The 19,304-nt window shown below is 40.9% G+C and overlaps 1 protein-coding gene across 1 annotated transcript in view; it reads right to left on the bottom strand.

The window, feature by feature from the left end:
* Positions 1 to 9,469: 9,469 nt before the first annotated feature.
* DGKQ (diacylglycerol kinase theta) overlaps positions 9,470 to 19,304 on the bottom strand; it is an 84,236-nt gene continuing 74,401 nt past the window's right edge. Inside the window, exons 17-23 of the mRNA XM_066616635.1 lie at positions 17,814 to 17,962; positions 17,345 to 17,526; positions 15,136 to 15,236; positions 12,705 to 12,851; positions 11,968 to 12,079; positions 11,563 to 11,715; positions 9,470 to 9,678 (exon numbers count right to left, since the gene is read on the bottom strand). Coding sequence (XP_066472732.1) covers positions 9,580 to 9,678; positions 11,563 to 11,715; positions 11,968 to 12,079; positions 12,705 to 12,851; positions 15,136 to 15,236; positions 17,345 to 17,526; positions 17,814 to 17,962 — 943 coding nt within the window. The 3' untranslated portion in view covers positions 9,470 to 9,579. The remainder of the gene's footprint in view (positions 9,679 to 11,562; positions 11,716 to 11,967; positions 12,080 to 12,704; positions 12,852 to 15,135; positions 15,237 to 17,344; positions 17,527 to 17,813; positions 17,963 to 19,304) is intronic.

Here is a 19,304-nt window from a genome sequence, read left to right as displayed (position 1 = left end):
GTACTGAAAGCTCACCAAGTAATTTGAACTACATGATCCATATTACCTTGGGTAGCAGGTGTGGGAGATCAGCAGGGGAAGGGCAGAATGAGAAGGAACTGCCCTGGAGAGGAGTGACTGGCAGAGACTCCACCACCACATCCTATACCCCATGTCAGGCTTAGAAGCTTCTCAAGTCTGCTCCAGTGATTTAGCTGGTGCAGATTCAAGAAGCCCCATTGCAGAGGCTGGGGTTTCAGTCGGGGTAAGGGGACAAATACTCTCTTCCTCTGAAGATACCTCTGGCAGCTTCCCTGGCCCCACAAGGTACAGCAGCTGCCATTTTGGCACTGCTGTAGCCCACAGCACTGGGAAGCATAGGATTGGGCTGTAAGTCACCTGAAAAATCTTTACAAACTTGCTGGTTAGCACAAAAACACAAACAACAAACGTATCCAGGTTATTAACAGAAATCGGCCTTTATATTTGTCACAGACAAATTATAATCAGATGTCCAAGAATCACAAAGCACTTAATACAGAATTTTCAAATCAGTGCAAATTACACCATCAAAATGAAACCAACACAAATACATAGCAAAAATATATACAGAATCTCCCTAAGAATATACTCTGAAGACAAATGGATATTTCAATACAAAAAAGAAAGAGCACATTATATAAATTATTTTTACAGTTGCTACAGATCATTCAAAGACAAAAAGTGGTTTGCAAGGTTGACAACTAGAAGCACACTAAAACCCCGTTTGAGACAGAACAACAGGAAGTTGACAAGGAGGATGTGCATTTCTAGCTGCTGTTCAGGCACACAATGTGGAAATAGTGTTCACCTAACGTTATAGTATTACAATGACTCTCGAGATAATTATTAAGCCAACAGATTGCAAAGAGCAATTACTACACAATAGGGAAACTATTCCAGCTGGTTTGCTTTGCCTTACATTATAGCATAATAGGAGGAACTTTTTCAGGGATTTGCTACAAAGTTTTGCTGAGCTTATTTATTGGTCTCATTCAGTGCCGTTTGTTAACTCAGTGGCTCTCAAAGTTTTTGAACGTGGCCCCCCTGCTAAACTCCCTATACCTTCCAAGTGATCTCTTTGGCAGGGGGACACAGACTCCTCACACACGACTACATGAACCCAACCTGCTCCTGGATCTTTGGACTGGGGCATCAATTCAACACTAGCATTAGAAAAAGCCGACAGCACAGCATCGCAGAGCTAAACTAAGCCAGGAAGGGAAGGAATAGCTGTGGTCAGAAAATCTCATATGTTCCCTGCCTCATTGTAACCATCATACCAGTAGTTAGCAGAGCAGTTTCGGGTGTTGTAAAGCTAGGCCTCTGCTGCTGGGAAGAAAGTATCTCTGGCTTTGCTTTTTCAGGATCCTCTCGTTTGCCAAAATTTTCTGCCCTCTAGCCAGATGACTTAAGCTGCCTTCCTGTGCAAGGGGGCCCACCCCACATTACGAGAGCCACTGCACTAATTACAGAAAGATGATTGTTTTACCACTTAAAACCAAGATTAACTACATCAGTGGACATTAGCGTACAGAATATATTCAAACCTATATGTTGGCTTTATACCAGTTTTGACTGTCACGGCTTCCCCAAAGAATCTTGAGAATGGCAATTTGGTGCAGATACTGAGAATTCTGTTTGACATCCTATAGTTTCCAATTCTGTGGTGTACATGTCATTGGGGAAAAAGAAGAATGGAATCTGACCTCTAAACAGACACTGGGAACTATAGTTCTGTGAAGGGCGTCCAACAGAAATTTCTCAATATCTTCTCCAAATTATCATTCTCATGATAATTATCCAAATTATTTCCAAATTATCATTCTCCAAATTATCATTATCATTATCTTTGGGGCAGCCATGATATCCAAACTGGCATAAAGCTAATTAGCTAATAAAGCTAATAATTTGCAATTCAGATCTGTGCTGCAAGCTTTGCAATTTCATTGGGTCAGTTCCTATGTAGCCTTATTTAATAGAAACTAGAATGCTTCTAAATGTCTTTTAGTAATTATGAAACAAAACTACTTACATAACTGATTTTAAATTCCATTTCTAATAATTCACATTAGTGAATTAATGACAGTCTCACTCATTTCTTAAGATTTCTCCAGAAAGTCTTGCTGTCTGGAAAACAGCAATTCTTGGTTTCTGGAGCACTGAAAGGTGTGAATGTTGATTGGTTTCATATACTTGGCTGGGACTGGAAAGGAGTGAATAAGTTCAAGAAAGGCCACTTATGACGATAAATTTCATATCAACAAATTACTAAAAAAGTTAAAATCAAAAAGTGTACCAATTACATAATGCCAAGGTCAAACAGAAATTGGTCCATTAACTGCAGAGCAATGGTTTTCAGACTTCTGGAAAACCTTAAGGTCCTTCAGAAACTTATCAAGAGTTCTTTCATTGAGAAAATCAGTAATGGAAGACAAACTTCTCTTAAAGACAACATGTTCATCATGATTGATTTGTCCAGCCACACGTAGCTGGAAAACAGCAAGTGACACTTGTTGGGACAAAGTCTCATTTCACATAGTGGCAGCAATGCTCAATGGTTTGAAAACCACCGACTTAAAAAGGAATGAATCTGACTTAAGAAAATATCTAAGGTCCAAATCCTAACCCACTTTCCAGCACTGACATAGCTGTGCCAATGGGATGGATGTGTGCTACACCCTGCAGCTGGGGGACACTCATAGAGGGTGTGCCCTTATTTCCTCAAAGTAAGGGAATGTTTGTTTCCTTACCTAGGAGCTGCTTTGCCCTTATGTCTGTGTTAGGATTGTGCCCTAAGCTGTAAAAGCTAAGCAGCTGATTGTGTTCTCAGTAACAGAGAAGGTTGAAAGGCCGAGTGTGATTTACATAAAGTTGTGTTCCAATAAAAGGAACACATTCCACAAAACCGTTTCTGCCTTGCTGAAAACGGCTACTTTACCCTGGTCAAATTTCATTTTCCCATTAGGAAATTGCACATCCTGCAAGCACACGTACAATTACTGAGACCAACAGACTTGTATCTACACACCACATCTACACAGTATAAAAAGCCACCAATTAGGGCCGGCCATGTGTGCATACACAGAAAGACGTGTGCTGACCACATGCAATCGCATGCCTGTGGAGGGTGTGCAAATTTCCTTCATGGAAGCAGTCTCTGTGCAGGAAATGTAGCATGCGCTGCATTTGTACACTGAAATCCTGCAATAAAAATGCAGCAATAAATGGGAACTGTATACCCACACCTTTTACCAAATCTGATGGGGAAAACATCCTTGAAAAAGGTTCTCCATTATTATAGATGCATTTATTATGCTGAATATTTGGACCAACATGAACATTAAGACTACTATAATTTCATATAAAACCTTCCTTACAAATTATCTTCAGAAAATATAAACCTTCTTATTAGAAATATTCTGTTCAAGGTTTGTGTCAATACAATACAAACCCTGCTCATTCTTGTTCTAGCGTAAGAGTGAAGTCGCACTTCAGAGCTTTCGTTGCAGGATTGTTCTGTAAGAGGCTGGGTCAAGACAGGCAATTATTGTATTAAATTCCATAAGCAAGCAAACAGAGATACCTCCTAATGGATATGAACATTTACAATCAACAGTCGCTATTATGTAAACATCAAAACGGCAAGTCAAAACAGTGCATTTCAAGAAAAACACTAACACAAACCCAACGACATTTGTGCTACTGTAAGCAATGCAAAGAACAGCTTTATAGTCAATGCAGAACTAGACAATCTAAACCATGATTGATACAGCATTTATTCCAGTACAGTTACAGTTAGCCACTTTGGAGATCATGGATTTCAACTGATGCAGTCCTATTGGTGGTTCAAGATCTCTCAAGTCTATTTTAGGATTAGAAGTTAAAGCAATCACAGGTGGTCCTGAATTGGGTCTGGGCTGTGGTGCCAGCACAGGACATTTTCCTGTAAATCAAGCCCAAATGGTACTATTAGCCAAGGTACAAAAAGAAAAAGTTCTTTTTCCATCACAACTAATAGCAGCTGGGGTGGGGTCACAAACTCAAACTGCATGATTTCAGCACCACAAAATGGGAGTGCACGGTCTGCAGTTTGGACCTACAGACACTGGTCAAGCTATGAATGCGTAGGCCCAGTGCAAATATAACACACATTCCAGATCTCCCACAGAATGTCTGTAAAGGACTGTACACATCTTAATAGTTAATTTATCTTTTGAGTTTAAAGTGAACATTCACTTTTGTTAACTGCTGAGAGAATCAGGTACAAAAATATTCCTTACATTCATATCCCACCCCTAATCTGTAATTGGGTATCAGGGGGAAAAAAATCAGTGGAAAAAATGGGCACTAATAAATATACACTAGAACTATCAACAGAATTTCCAGCTGAATACTACAGATGTGATCTCAACCTGAACTGCACAGCTCTTAGTTTACCGCAAAGGTTTTAAAATGGCAGGAAAAAAAAGAAGCACTTTGCAATGAAATATACAAAATAATGACATTTCTCTCATATTTACAAGTGCAAAATGGAGGGAGGTGTAAACAATGGAGGCAGATGCTTGTAAAACTTTGAAAATTTACATAATTTACCACTTGAAATTTAGACACTCAAGTCTGTTTCAAAGATCCCTGTATGAAGGTTTATTCTGGTGTAACATTTTTATCAGTGCTGACCAAGGTTTGTACCTGAACATGAAGATACGAGTATTTTGTACAAGAAGAAAAGCTGTACCAGTGGCAGTGAGGATTGGTGTTTTTTTTAGTCTAATTCAGTCACTGAGAAGCCAATCTGCATTTACTTTCTGATGTATACAATGGTAAACACACACAGAGAGTGCCATTTCCATATAAGAAATTACTCATGCCCCCATATATGCATGGTATACAATATACAAATGTATACAAAAACAGTAATGTAATACTGCTCTGATGCTGGCTATATTCAGTGGTGACAAAAGCCTGATACAGACATGATGATAGTGCCCTGCAAACCCTGATTTTCAAAATAAAAGCATAAGCCTCACTTTTCCTCCCACTCATTCCTTCCCTAGCATTAATCAACACAACCATGGTTATCTTGTAGTCCAGGAACTGAAGTGGGTTGCTGAAAATGGTTGTGTTTGCATTTAACCATGATTTGTGTGATGCCATGGTTAATACTGGGAAGGAAAAGGTAGCTGAGAGCTCTCTCTCTCTCTCTCTCTCTCTCTCTCTCTCAAGACTAGTTCCTGATCTGCTAATCATAGTTTGCTGGAACTTTGGAGCACATGTACACCAGATCACTGTCAGATGAGCTGCTGGCATAGAAATTATGGTGATGACAACCTTCCTGTTAGGAAAAAAAGCTCCCTCACAAATCCCATCACCACAACTGAAAGCTTTAGTAATCTCAGGAGAACTAATAAAAACTGGCAGGACATCCCCTCCATCTCTACAGAGATGCTAAGAAGGAGCAGAAGCACATTGCACAGAATAACAGAAAGATATTCTTTGTTGTGCAAACATACAAGTCATCTATAATGCCCAGGTAAATCAACACAGTGCTTTAATAAAAGCACACAGTTTAAGGATAAAAGGACAATCACGTAAAGGATACAGATTAGTAAAATATGGAGTTTAATTTTTAGTATCTCTATTCAATCCAAAATCACTTTCAGCAATAGTGTAATAAAAATAACTGTATTCTAAACAAAATAGTCACAGAAGTAACATACTCTCCTCAGATAAAATAATTTGAATGTGTCAATGCTCATCTAAAAACTCTGAAAAGCTGCATATGCCTAAAAAACTCAACAGCTACCAAGTGTGGCTAAGCTTGAGCCATGTCAAAAGCATGTTCTATGCAAAGAGCCATGTAAACTTATTTTTTAGAAAGCACAGTCATCCTTAATGCCATAAAATACACTTAAGCTTGTCAATATACATGCTATTACAAAGATCAGAGGCAAGACCGAGACTAAGCTAACTGCTTGGTCCAGGGCTGTGCTTTTGGTTTTGGTTAACGTGGGTTCCTTAGAAGTAGAAAGATTTGCAGCAGAAACCTGAAGGAGTCAGGAAAATGTGCTCTATATATGATTCAGCTATGGCCATTTTCGACACCTACCCAGGGAAGTCAGAATGAGGTGATGTCTGTTCATACAGCCAAAACCACGGGCATGATTCATGCCACCAAAACTCCTGTTTGATTTCAACAGAAGACTCAAGAATGTGCTTAACTTGCTCCCACTAATACAAATGGAATTTAATAGAATTATCCAGCATTAACTGGCTCATGCCTACTGGGGAGGATGATCAATATGAGAACAGCCCCACTGGATCAGGCCATAGGCCCATCTAGTCCAGCTTCCTGTATCTCACAGCGGCCCACCAAATGCCCCAGGGAACACACCAGATAACAAGAGACCTCATCCTGGTGCCCTCCGAATATGAACATTATGAACCAATATGCCAGACCTGCATAAAAACCAGGATCCAAAGTAGCACTTAAGGCTCAGAAGGAACATTTCCCCTCCCCTTCTATTCAGCAGTCCCCCTGATAAAATATACCAAAAAATAAAATAAATAAAAGCTACCAAAATTCCCCTATGTTTTGAAACTGGTCTGCATTAATTTGGGGGGGGGGGGGAGAGAAAGTCACTGCTACAGAAACACAGGTCTAAAAAACCTTGAGCATATAGACCTAATTACTGAATCTTAAAACTAAAACAAATTCAGAATCAAAATTCTGCAAAGAAATGCTTTCATGACACTTGCTGAAATAATCTAAATTCAGAGGCTTGCGTTAAATGCTTTCCATTTATGATTACACTGATGTGACAGTGGGATGCAAGTTAAATATATAAGGGAAGAATGCAGGGGACCATTTGAGATTTTAAGAATCTGAACACTCTTCCTTTTCTCTTGGAAGCATCTGTGTCACAAGCATCTCTCTCTCTCTCTCTCTCTCATTCACACACACACACTCCATCATGCAAACATAGTGTCAACTTCTCCGCAAAGGAAGCTGCACAAGTACTGTATGGGGGAGTAGTTTTCACAGATAACAGGTTGAGTCAGACCATAAGGCAGCCATTTTCCATGTTCTGCGTTTAGCCTCTCAGATTTTCTTTAGATTCTGTGCCAGAAATGTCCTTTTGATAGTGCACAATGTTACTGCAGCCAGTGCTTGTGCAAATGAAGAAGCACCCATGGTTGCTGCTCCTTGAAACCGCTGCAGACAAATACACATTGTGCTGTTGCAACCGATACCATAATCAGTGTGAGCACAGTATTAAGGAAAGCACACACTCATGTCATAAAAATATTGCATTGAATTTGCACTGTACTATTTCACCAATCAGCACTGATGCTTAATTAGCAGTTTTAGAAACCAACTTCAACATGGTGTAAGCTTTAATTAACCAACTGCAGAGGCAAGGAACCAGAAGCTGGAACATCAAGTGATACTTGGCAGGCCCAGAGCCTGTATTCATCTGCTGGAATTTGACATCGCCCCCTCCCACCCTGAACAGCTGGTCCCCATGCCAGATCCCTATTTGCTGCAGAAACTCCTTCCTTAAGAAGGAGAAAAGAACTCAAGAGTTGTTCACCACATGGTCAGCCACTATATGAAAAAAATAAGTCTACAGTTTTTCTTTTTTTGGCTCAGGGCACTAGTTTTGTGGTTCTTTGGATCCCTGCCCAATCACAGATTGGACGGAAGAAAAAGAGATGCATGATTCAAATGGTCTTAGAATATTCTTGAAAGAGGACAAACTGATGCTTAGTTACAAAAAGACTAGTTTATGTTACAGGAGGTTAGGGCTGTGCAAGCAGAAGTTTCCAGGATAGCCAGGAGGTGGAGCCCCTCCCCTTCCATCCGCAGACCCAAGAGGCAGCCTCTGCATGTTTGTCATAGAAGAGCCTGCTCATAATTTGCAATATATCATCTGCATCTGTCTGAATAATTATGATGTTTGGAGCTACTGTTCTGGCACTCTGGATCAACATTTCCTCCACAATACAGTACAACTTCAGGTAGCCAGCCACCCCCAAAAACAATTCTACAAAAATAATTGTCTTTAACCATTATTAGAGCTATCAGAGATGACATTAAATTCAAGGTAGTTATTTTGCTGCCGTTCTCCTTCTATGCTTGCAAAAAACTGTGAAAAATAGAGTAAGATTGCTTGATATAAGGAGTGTGGTTCTCAAGAATCCTTTCTAACACTAGCAAACGCCACTAAGTTAAGCTAGAAGGAAGCAAGTTAAGCTTGTGAGCAAGAAAGATCTCACAATCACTGCCCTTAAAGCCTGATGAAAGAGTGATTAGCAAGGACCTCTGTACAGTTTCAGTATGCACGTAAACAGTACAGTAACATTCAGCTCTAGCTTTTTACCTGATGAAGAATACAGATAGAGATCAGATGGTATGAACATGTTAAAACCTAGATCAGTTCTTCACTAAAGAATGAACTACTGCACAATTCAGTTTAGTGTATCAGTACTTAATAGACATTAATTAATGTGGAAATATATTAGTTTACTATATTGCACCATAATTACAAAAATCTAGATTCAGCATTTGGTTTGCCAGCAACAGTCTCACACTATGTTGAAGGAAAAAGGGCTTTACCAAATGAAATCAAATTATAGAAAAGAAATACGCACATGGGAGAGCAGAAAGCGAGGAGCCTGTAGTGTATATCAAGTTTGTGTTGTATAAAAATAAGGGAAATGAGGAGATCGGGTCCACTCCCACAGAGGGTTTGATTGTGGAGAAGGGACATGTTTTACCTATTATTTCAACCCCTACGCAATTACCAGTATTATCTAAAACAAGTGAAGCACAACTGGCACAAAGCTGTGTGTGTGGGAAAGGGATTCCCATACTATTTGGCTCCTTCCCCTGCACCCTGGCCCTCTACTGAGCACATTGCAATGCACCCTGATATTACCACTTAAGGAAGTATGAGCAACCTGTGCACCAAGGACTGGAGAAGATTGAGCGGCAAGGTGCACTAATGGGTAATAACCAGGAACACAGCAGTGAACAGCAGAAGCAAGCCCCACAGAGCAGGAGATTAATCACACCCTGAATTTAAACCCATTTGTCCTTGCCCTAGTTGAAGCATGCTGCACAAATCAATCAGCAACCTAAGTTTGCTAAGTTCATCAACATATCCTGTTATTTTTCCCCCCAGTGAAGAATGCCAGGCATCCTTAAGCTCCAAACAGGGAACGATAATTAAGCAAAATGCTTATTTTAACAAAAGGCATGGTTCCAAGATGGAGACAAAGGTAAAACAAAACCATAGTTTTAAAAGCACAGCATAGCAGGATCTCCAATTTATTAGTTATTTGTGTAAAAGCAAAAATGGAAAGCCTGCCTACTGCAAATGCACCTGATCAACATGATGCAGACACCTATACCTAATGTCAGCTAGGGGCAGGCACTGTACAACAAAAACGGAACAGCAGGCTCATAAGCGATTCTTCAGAAACTCTACCACACCAGGCAGGTCCCCTTCATCGACAGGAGGTGTGCTGTGCTTGTTCTGTGGGCAGCTTCTTCGGTCAGGGTCCCCCTTCACCGAGTGACATGTCCTCAGTTCTGGAGTCTTTCAAATTTCCAGTTTTTTTCTGTTTCTGTTTTGACTTCTTCAGCATATGAACCTTCAATAAAATTACATGAAGACAGTCACTACAAACAACATTTAGTCAAACATATGCCTCTCCCAATAGAAGCAACAATGCTAAGGATCATTTTAGATTTTATTTTCTGTTTTCAAATCCCTAGATAACATTTTCTTTTCTATTTTCCTATTTGAGCAACAAACTACACTGTAAAAAGCTGCTTCGTGCGCTGTAATAGACAAGGGCTTAATTTTTATATTTAATGGGAAGGACATAATTGACATGGGCTTGCCAGTACTGTAGGGTACATATGACAGAACACACACTTTTTTCTCCCCACAAATTATAGAGTATAAGCAAATATGTTTTAAATTTCTTTAACGCATGCCTGATTCCACTAACATATGAAGCAAACCTAAGATTGTAGCACTATGGCTGAAAATCCAAAGAGCGGCATGAATAACTGGGCTTCTCAATTCCCTTTCAGCTCCCAGAAAAGCGACCCCTGAAAGTCAGGGGACTCTCTCAAGTGGCATTCAATGCAATGTGAAGGACTGTAGACAGAAGGGAAATTGACAACACCTGGGCACATGGAGAAGCAAGTGAAAATAACATGAGGACTTTGGAAGCCAGCCAATGCATTCTCCCTGACATATAGGCCTGTATGATATCAATAGGACTGAACGCTGCTTTGCACAAAAAATTCCCTCCACATAGAAAATCAAATGTCAGGGAGAAGTTTTTGAGCTAGGCCTTTGTTCTAACATGCTATTGCCTGTGTATAGGAATGTTTTTTGTAAGGAGGAATATCCAATTGTGCAGGAATCCAACGCAAACATTTGTGAGAACTCTGTGAGAACTTGGCCTTAGAGCAGTGGTTCCCAAACTTTTCTGACTGGAAGCTCCCATGACCTACTGGGCTGGATTCCAGGGCTCTCTGGAGAGACATGGCTCACAGTTTGGGAACCACTACCTTGGACAATCCAAAAGAACGTTTGGAATACTGATAATCTATAGGAGCAGCCTCCAAACTATGGCCCACAGGCCAAATCTTGCACACCAAGAAAAGCCTCCCGGGTGCAACGAGGCACAAGGGCAAAGTCTTACTGTTCTACTCTGTCGCCTTCCGTTGTCATGTCCAGTCTTTGTAGAAACTCCCACTGGGCAGACACTTTCCCCAGAAAATCTTGGTACAGAGTCTTCTGGGGCGACTGGCAGTGGAAGTAGTTGCCTGGTACAAATTACCGTAAAGATTAGCCACAACGACAGGAGGCGGAAAGGTAGAATGGTAAGGCTTCACCACTGCCGTACTGCAACACATCCGAGACACTTATCTTGCACCATGGGCTGTACTTTAGAGGCTCCTGATCTACAGGTATGGATGGATGTACTCTAAGCACAGTAAGAACATAAGAACAGCCCCACTGGATCAGGCCATAGGCCCATCTAGTCCAGCTTCCTGTATCTCACAGTGGCCCACCAAATGCCCCAGGGAGCACACCAGATAACAAAAGACCTCATCCTGGTGCCCTCCCTTGCATCTGGCATTCTGACATAACCCATTTCTAAAATCAGGAGGTTGCGCATACACATCGTGGCTTGTACCCCGTAATGGATTTTTCCTCCAGAAACTTGTCCAATCCCCTTTTAAAGGCATCTAGGCTAGACGCCAGCACCACATCCTGTGGCAAGGACTTCCACAGACCGACCACACGCTGAGTAAAGAAATATTTTCTTTTGTCTGTCCTAACCCTCCCAACACTCAATTTTAGCGGATGTCCCCTGGTTCTGGGTGTTATGTGAGAGTGTAAAGAGCATCTCTCTATCCACTCTGTCCATCCCCTGCAGTAATACTACACTGAGTTTTTCCTGTTTTAAAACAAACATATTTTGACTGCCCATCCCAAAAAACTATACCCAGACCTTTGGTCCTGCAGCGGAAATAATGATCTGGCCTGGTGCCTGGATCCAGGGCTCCCCATCGACTTGTACAGGAATCGGCTTCAGAAGCGTGAGACGGAAGTAGGAGCCTTGGGCAATGCGGATGCCTGAACGCAGACCACCCTGTACTTGACCCTATTGGCAGCAACACATTAAAAGTCAAGAAGAACCAAACACATAAGACTGAGAATTGGTAAAACTTAACAGTGCAAACGCAACTAAGAAGTGCTTTGCGCTCTTTTTCCCGGGGATTGCATTGCTGCCCTCTCCCCTCCCCCCGTCCCTTAAAGGAATGGGGGACCCTTTACACAGACTGGTGGGTCACAACCCACCAGTTTGAGAAACACTGGTTTACTCAACTGAACTGGCATTAGGCCCAGGACCTACCATGTGAACAACTCCAGTGACTCCAACAACTTCCAGTAAGCCGTCATCAATTCTTGGTTTCTCAAACCGATTGTCATTATCAGAGCCCCAGAGATCAGCACCAGATCCCCAACTGGACAGAGAAGATAACCAGATAACCACAGATCACAAGATGAAAGAAAAAACACTTGCCTGCATATGCCATGAATGGATATTGATGAATAAGTTCAGAAGATAATGCCGCTCAGCTTTAGATGGAGGGTTGTTTTGAATGTGTCAAGAAACAGTGGCCAGGGTAGCAAGATGCACATCTTTCTACCCCCTGCCTTTTACACATGATACATTGAGGAAGCTTCTGTGACAAGCTCCTCATCACAGGACTGCAGTGCACACCCCGGGAAGACTGCATCAGCACTGAAATGCTGGATAGGACTGGGCCCGGTATAACATCTGTCCATCTGCAAGTCCTTATATGCTTATGTATTCTGCCATACTTCAGTGAAGGAGTTGCCGTCTTGGAATCAATGCATTTTGAACTCTGCAAATAATTCCTGGGGACATCTAACCAATTCCAATATATTATTAGCACATATTGATTGAGTCCAAGGCTTAGCACAAACAAGATCTTCTATTAATAAATGATACTGGATATTAAATATGAGGCAGGATGCCATCTTAATGCAAATATTGCCTTCTTATAGAAACAAAGATGCCACCAAAACTGCATGGGCAGGCACATACACATACACATTTTCTACCTGGGAATATTAATGAAAATAAGGCCCTCAATATTTGGAAGCTCAACTTCATGCTGGTCTACTTGAAGTTTTATTTCTTTATGAAGATTTCTGGTATGACTCATTTTCTGCAGCCCAACTTTTAGATAAACACCTTTGTTGTGAAACCTACAAAAAAAAAGGGAGAAGTTTTCCATTCAATGTTCATTTCATGCACAATGCAGACTTCACACTGCACCACTGGTTGTACATGGCTCATTTACACAACATATTCCTCCTCCAAATTTGTAGGATACCTGCTTCTTCTGGAAAGTTAACACACTACAGGCCTAAAACATGACAGGAACCCATTTGCTCCCAATATTTTAAAATTACTTTATTTCATGGATTTTTGTCCATGAAATACATCTTACCCTTCAGTGAAAAAATTCCCAGGATGGCTTACAACAGTGTTCACAACCTTGGAGTTGTGAAGCCTCAGTTGTGGGGTCGTGGCAACTTATGGGAATTAAAAATATTGAAGGCCACTGGACTAGAGCACCACCAGGTAAAGGGGGAGACATCTAGTGTACCCCGCATCAGGTATCAGGAAAATGTATCCCAGTCCTGCTCAGGTTCTTTGCAATTCTGCTAAAATAGCTTTCACTAGTGCCAGGCTTTGTAGTAACTTTTTTCTGCTCTCTTTAATAAGAATATTTAGTCACAGTGAACAGTGTGGGGGGGCATAATGGGGTGGGAAATGGGGCAGGTGAATAGCATCCCAGGAGGTAGCAGGACTGATGGTGGATCCCCAATTTATTTATTTGGGTCATGGCAAGAAAAAAGGTTGAAGACCACTGGCTTACAGCATTCAACAACATTCATAAACCATCAGCAAGACAACACAGGAACACCACAGAAGAAAAATTACAGCAGAATTAAAATAGGCTCATCACAGATTTAAAAGCTTGGGAAAATAAGGCACTCAAGTCCCAAGCCATGTAGGACTTTAAAGAAAAACCATTGACATTTCTAGTTGGGCTCAGAAACAGAGCCAAAGGAGTTGCTTAAGCACAGATTTAACCTTGTTTTGCCCCTCGCTGAATAGGACCAGCTGCTTTTGTTAATTTGCGATCACTGCTGCCTTGTTGATCTGATTATTGTTTTTCTCGTTCACTGTATTATAAATTAGTGTAATCATTTGGTCTTAGAAAAAACCAAACAAAATATTTTTTAAATACTGCTATGAGACAGCCTAGACACCTTTTGATAGTGGCAGGTGAAAAGACATGATATAATGGTTTCAGAACAAAATAATTAAAACCATGTCCTATTGGCCTTCTGGTGCATTGTTAGCTGCTGATTCAGAGTACTATGTGGAAAAATACATTTCTAAATGACAATTTCGAAACATTGACCAGAGAGTTCTAAACTGAAAATGGGAGTTCAATGTGAACTGAAGAAAAGCAGCCCAGTTTTATGCATGTTTACTTGCATAGTAATCCTAGCTGTGTTGAAAGGAACTTATTACTTAAGTAAGGGTGCATTGTAACAAAGGTGCTTCTTTCGACAACATCAATTCCATTTTATAAAACTCATACTGCTGTGTAGATGCAGGGCTCCCCAGGTCAGGGAAAGTGAAAGTGGAGCTTATGGTTGGTGGGGCTTAAGCTCCTCAGCTGAAGCAATGTCTTCCATTCCTAATCTCTACATTTTCCTGGCTGGGAGAGGAGCCAGATGGGATCAACCAATCTGCTGAACTCTCCTTGGATCCCCCCAGAACTGGCAGAACTGGTTTTGCTGGTTGTAATTTGCATTCCTTTGTCTGGCAAGTGGCCTATAAATTGCATTCCAGCTCTAACAGGCACAGACTAGACCATTTAGTTTTAAGTTTGCTCCCACATGGAAATAGACAAAATATACACCAAAAAATGCAGACTTTTTATGACAGTAACTAATTATTCTTGGCAGTTGTGAAAACAAGAGGTTCCTCAGAACAGCCATTGGCCAGCACAGATATAACTTGATAGTGGTTTAAAATCATATGGTTATTAGCAAGGTTGATGTGAATCATATCATTGGCCTTGCCATGTGGTTCCAATTCGCATATGTTCCCAGGCAACATGAAAGCTACACAGAAGATGCTCCAGATTTCTGCCATTATGTGAATCAGGCCTTTCTTGTCCCATGGGACAACTCTATGACTACCTCTTCCCTTCAGTCATCAGCCAGTGTCTAGTAACCCAGAGGAAAGTAAACACATAAATCACAAGTATTAGAAGAGAAACTATCCTTTAATCCCCAGATGTATTCAATCACATTCTCTTCTGTTATGGGCCTCTTCACAAATGTAGTCATTTCATATACAGTGTATGTCCACAAGGAAAGAAGAAATGTGCTTTAGGTCCATGAATACCAATGGACACTTTCACATGTGTATTAGTTGAAAATGTGTGCATTAGGCTGTAGATACCTGCTATTGAATTTGTCTGGTTCTTCTTCCCGCGCATGATGAAAACCTAGACTCAGTTCTGCATCGATTCCAAGGCCACAGTAATTATTCATTTGTACAATCTGAAAAATTTTAAAAACAGAAAAAAGAACTCTCACAGTTTTATGCAGACCTTTCCTAATTTTTAAAGTATGTTATCAAATACTGTAACCTAACATTTATCACAGAGTTGTTGGGATATGGGATAACCTCTACACATTACCCTGATTCTCCATGATCTGCTGACTGAGGGCCCGACCATATCCAATTTTCCAGAGCCGGTGCCAATAGGGTAGGTGTCGTATACTTCGTCACACTCCCAGGGTTTTGGGGTGCTCAGAGTTGTTGGGTCTGAACCCTAGAGCCCTCAAAGATCCCTGTTCGGTAGTACTGCCACCACCCTGTAAGAGCCAGTGTCTCAGTCCAGGGATACTGAGACCCTCTAGGCTTAACTATATCCCTTGTAGGCAATGAGCACTTTCTTTACTTAAAGTCTCAGTCCTCAAGTTACTAGTCCACAATGAGGATTTTTGGTAGCTTGCTGAATGGCTAGGCAGGTTTCTGAACCTTTGTCCCCAACAGACAATGAACCAACATGGTAAAAGGATTTTTACTTTATTAAGTACATAGGGTTACAAAAAGTTACAAAAGGCAGCAAATGCTAGAGGCATAAAAACTTCTGGGAAACGTATCAGCATAAAAGCTAACTGGCTAACTCTATTATTCTCTAACTCTCACCTTGGTCAGCTTCTTTTATAGATCCACAGGTCAGTTACCTAAGAGGCCACATGGTCCTGGCGGGGCAGGATGTGCACCCACCACCCATCTCACCCAGAGACAAAGACCAAAAGATCCTGTCCTATGGAAGTGGGGCTGGATGCTCACCCTCTCAGCTCTTCCCTCCCCCCTGGAGATCTACAGCTGCATTCCATCCTTGATGGGCGTCTTTCTGGCTGCCTAGGTGCTACATTATCACCTTCCATTGGGTTGTAAATTCTTAGCAGCTAGGACTGCAAGGCACTTCTGTGTTACTGTTTTAGCTTGGTTCAGGCTTTACATGTTACTAGGCCTAAACTGTACATATTCATGACAGTAGGCACTGCATCTTGTGGTGGGGAGGCAGTCACAGAGGCCTACTTAAGGTATGGGAACATTTGTTCCCCTACCTTGGGGCTGCACTTCGGCTGCACCAGTGCTGGAAAATTGGATAGGATTGGGCACTGAGTCCTTATATACAGGTTGAGTACTCCTTATCTGAAATGTTTGGGATCAGCAGTGTTTTTAATTCTGGAATATTTGCATATACATAATGAGATAACTTGACCCAAGTCTAAACACAAATTTCATATACATGTCGTCCCTCGTTATCCACTGGAGTTCCGTTCCAGAACCTCTACAGGATAAAAAAAATCTGTGGATAAAAACAGTGAAAAAATAGATTTAAAGACCCACTTCCAGGTTTCTTGCCCCTCCATTGCTCCTAATGGAATAAGGTCGTGTCTAAACATCTATAGGGGTTTGATTCTGGGACTCCCTGCTAATACCATAAAATGTGTTAAATAAAAGCAGTTTAAAAAAAATTAAAAAGTGCATCCCTTTACAATTGTGGTTTAAAAACTACTTTTTTTTACTGATGTAGAGAAGCAGTTAGCAATTACAAATGCACAGGACCCCTGCCTTTGCCTGGCTCAGCTGAAGAATGGAATGATCGTTTGCATGACTGTCTCTCTACAACAGTAAGAAAAGCAGTTTTTTAAACTGTGATTTTAAAGGGATGCATTTTTCCTCTTCTTCAGAGATCAGCACATTCCTTCTCATTTGCAGTGACCATTGGTGCTGAGTCAAATCAGTGTATAAAAAATCCATGTATAACAAGGTTGGACCTGTACACCTTATACACATAGCCTGAAAGTAATTTTATTTAATACTTTTATATTTTTTAAATAATTTTGTGCATGAAACAAAGTTTGTATACATTGAGCCATCAGAAAGTTGCCCTCAAAAGTTTTGGATTGTGGAGCATTTCGGATTAGGGATACTCAGCCTGTAGTAAGTAGGGAAGGGAATTTGTTACAATGAGTTTAGCAATCAAAATTGGCATATAGCACAATTTTCATTGGATTGCTCCATAAATTAATGAGTTTAAAGTTTCACTCTCTTGTTTGAGGGGAAAAAAATACAAGAAAAATACCTTAGGAGGTTCGGGCTCTAACACACCATTTTCTGAACTTTCAATAGCCTCTTGAGCATCTAAAAGGATGGTCCAGCGATCCATTAGTACATTGTCAGCTTCATCCACAGATATCAAAATGGAGTATGGATCTTCACCACTGTAACCAGCACCCCAGCGCAGCACTCTCCCCAAGTCATTACCTAGTCCAAAAGAAGAGCATTTTCATTAATTTGTACAATGGCAAAAGGCCTAGCTCTAAATATCAGACAGTCAATATAGACACTACCCCATTGTCTTTTAAACAGTCACTTACATATATTAAATGCTTCGAACATTTTGTTCATAACAACTTCACTGTAACAAATATTTTACATAATGACAAAAATAGAACATGAATATTTTTAGAGTGGGGGAAAAAATCTGCACATTCATGAGTTCAGTTAACAGTTTCCCAATGTTTGCTTTGGGAATCCAGTTTTATCCTCACCTGTTCCTAAAGGCACAATTGCCACAGATGGTTCAGAACAGATAAGCATGTGCCGGATTTCTTCTAGCGCACCGAGAACCCAACCAACAGTGCCATCGCCACCACATACCAATATTCGGAAATTTGGAATTCGAGAGAACATATGGAATCTACAACATAAAACACATGGGTATAACATTACTGCAGACATGTCTGAATTAATTCAGATGTCATTAATTTGCTCAAACAATTGATTAGCTTGGGAGTCTCCAAACTACGGCCTGAGGGCCACATCTAGCCCACAGCAACTTATTTTTGGTCAAAGCATTTGCTAATGATGTTTGACATTTTTACTCCTTATATATCATTTCTCAGTTTAAGCACAGCGTTGTTTCTTTATAGTTGTCGCATTTCTCTTTGTTCTGAATCATAACATGACGATGACAAAAAAATCCAAGGAAAATGCATTCATTCATTTAAAATTACATTCATTCATTTGATTTTTTTTCAGCCTGAAAAAAAAAATGTGTAAAATATACAATGTGGTCCTCACACTGAAAAGTTTAGAGACCCCTGGATTAGATGATCACCTGCCTTTTAATAGACAGAGGTAAGGATCCAAAGAACTGAGCAACAGTCAGGGGAACTTGAATAAGCAGCCACTTCTGTGCTTCAAAAAGACTTTATGATTTGGCACAGAGATCTGCTGTTCAAATAAAAAAGTCAAGCCTCTCACTGGCATTCCCAAGTCCTTATTTCAAGGTGTGTAAGATATAATGCTTCATTTTCTGTTCTATATTGTCTTCTTACCTCAGCCACCCTGAAAGCCTTTCACCCAGTTCAGAGATACTGCTAAACCATTGTTTAAGTGCTAGATCAGGGGTGCCCAAACCCCGATCCTGGAGGCCATTCACAGCCCTCAGGGACTCCTAATCCGGCCCACAGGGAGTCCCCAGTATCCAATGTGCCTCTGGCCTTCTGGAGACATGCTGGAGCATGTGCCAGCCCAACGCAACTGCTCTCAGCACGAAGGTGACTGTTCAACCCCTCAAGTCAGCTGTGGGACGAGGGCTCCCTCCACTGCTTGCTGTTTCACTTTTGTGATGCAGCAGCGGCAGCAAAGAATGGCTGGTCTTGCTTTGTGCAAGGACTTTTACAGGGCTTGAACTATTGCAAGGCCTTCATTCATTCATTCATTCATTCATTCATTCAAGTTCCATCTCTAACATACTCATTTATGTGAATTTATTCAAATTTGAGATGTAAATTCTTTTTTTCCTAGCCCCTGACACAGTGTCAGAAAGATGATGTGGCCCTTCTGCCAAAAAGTTTGGACACCCCTGTGCTAGATGAATGAGCCTAAGGGCTCCTAAGGCTTCACCCCCCCCACCTCATTTCTCATACGTGAGAGGAGAGTAAAAGCTTTTGCTTTCACTTTGAGAAATATCCTAAGTACCATGTTACATATAAACTTGGTAATAATAATTATGGTACCAAATACTTTTCAAAATT

The sequence above is a fragment of the Tiliqua scincoides genome, chromosome 2 (genome assembly GCF_035046505.1).
Source record: "Tiliqua scincoides isolate rTilSci1 chromosome 2, rTilSci1.hap2, whole genome shotgun sequence".
NCBI classification, from domain to species: Eukaryota; Metazoa; Chordata; class Lepidosauria; order Squamata; family Scincidae; genus Tiliqua; species Tiliqua scincoides.
The sequence above is the reverse complement of the archived record's forward strand: the minus strand, read 5'-3'. Positions and strand labels throughout refer to the sequence as shown.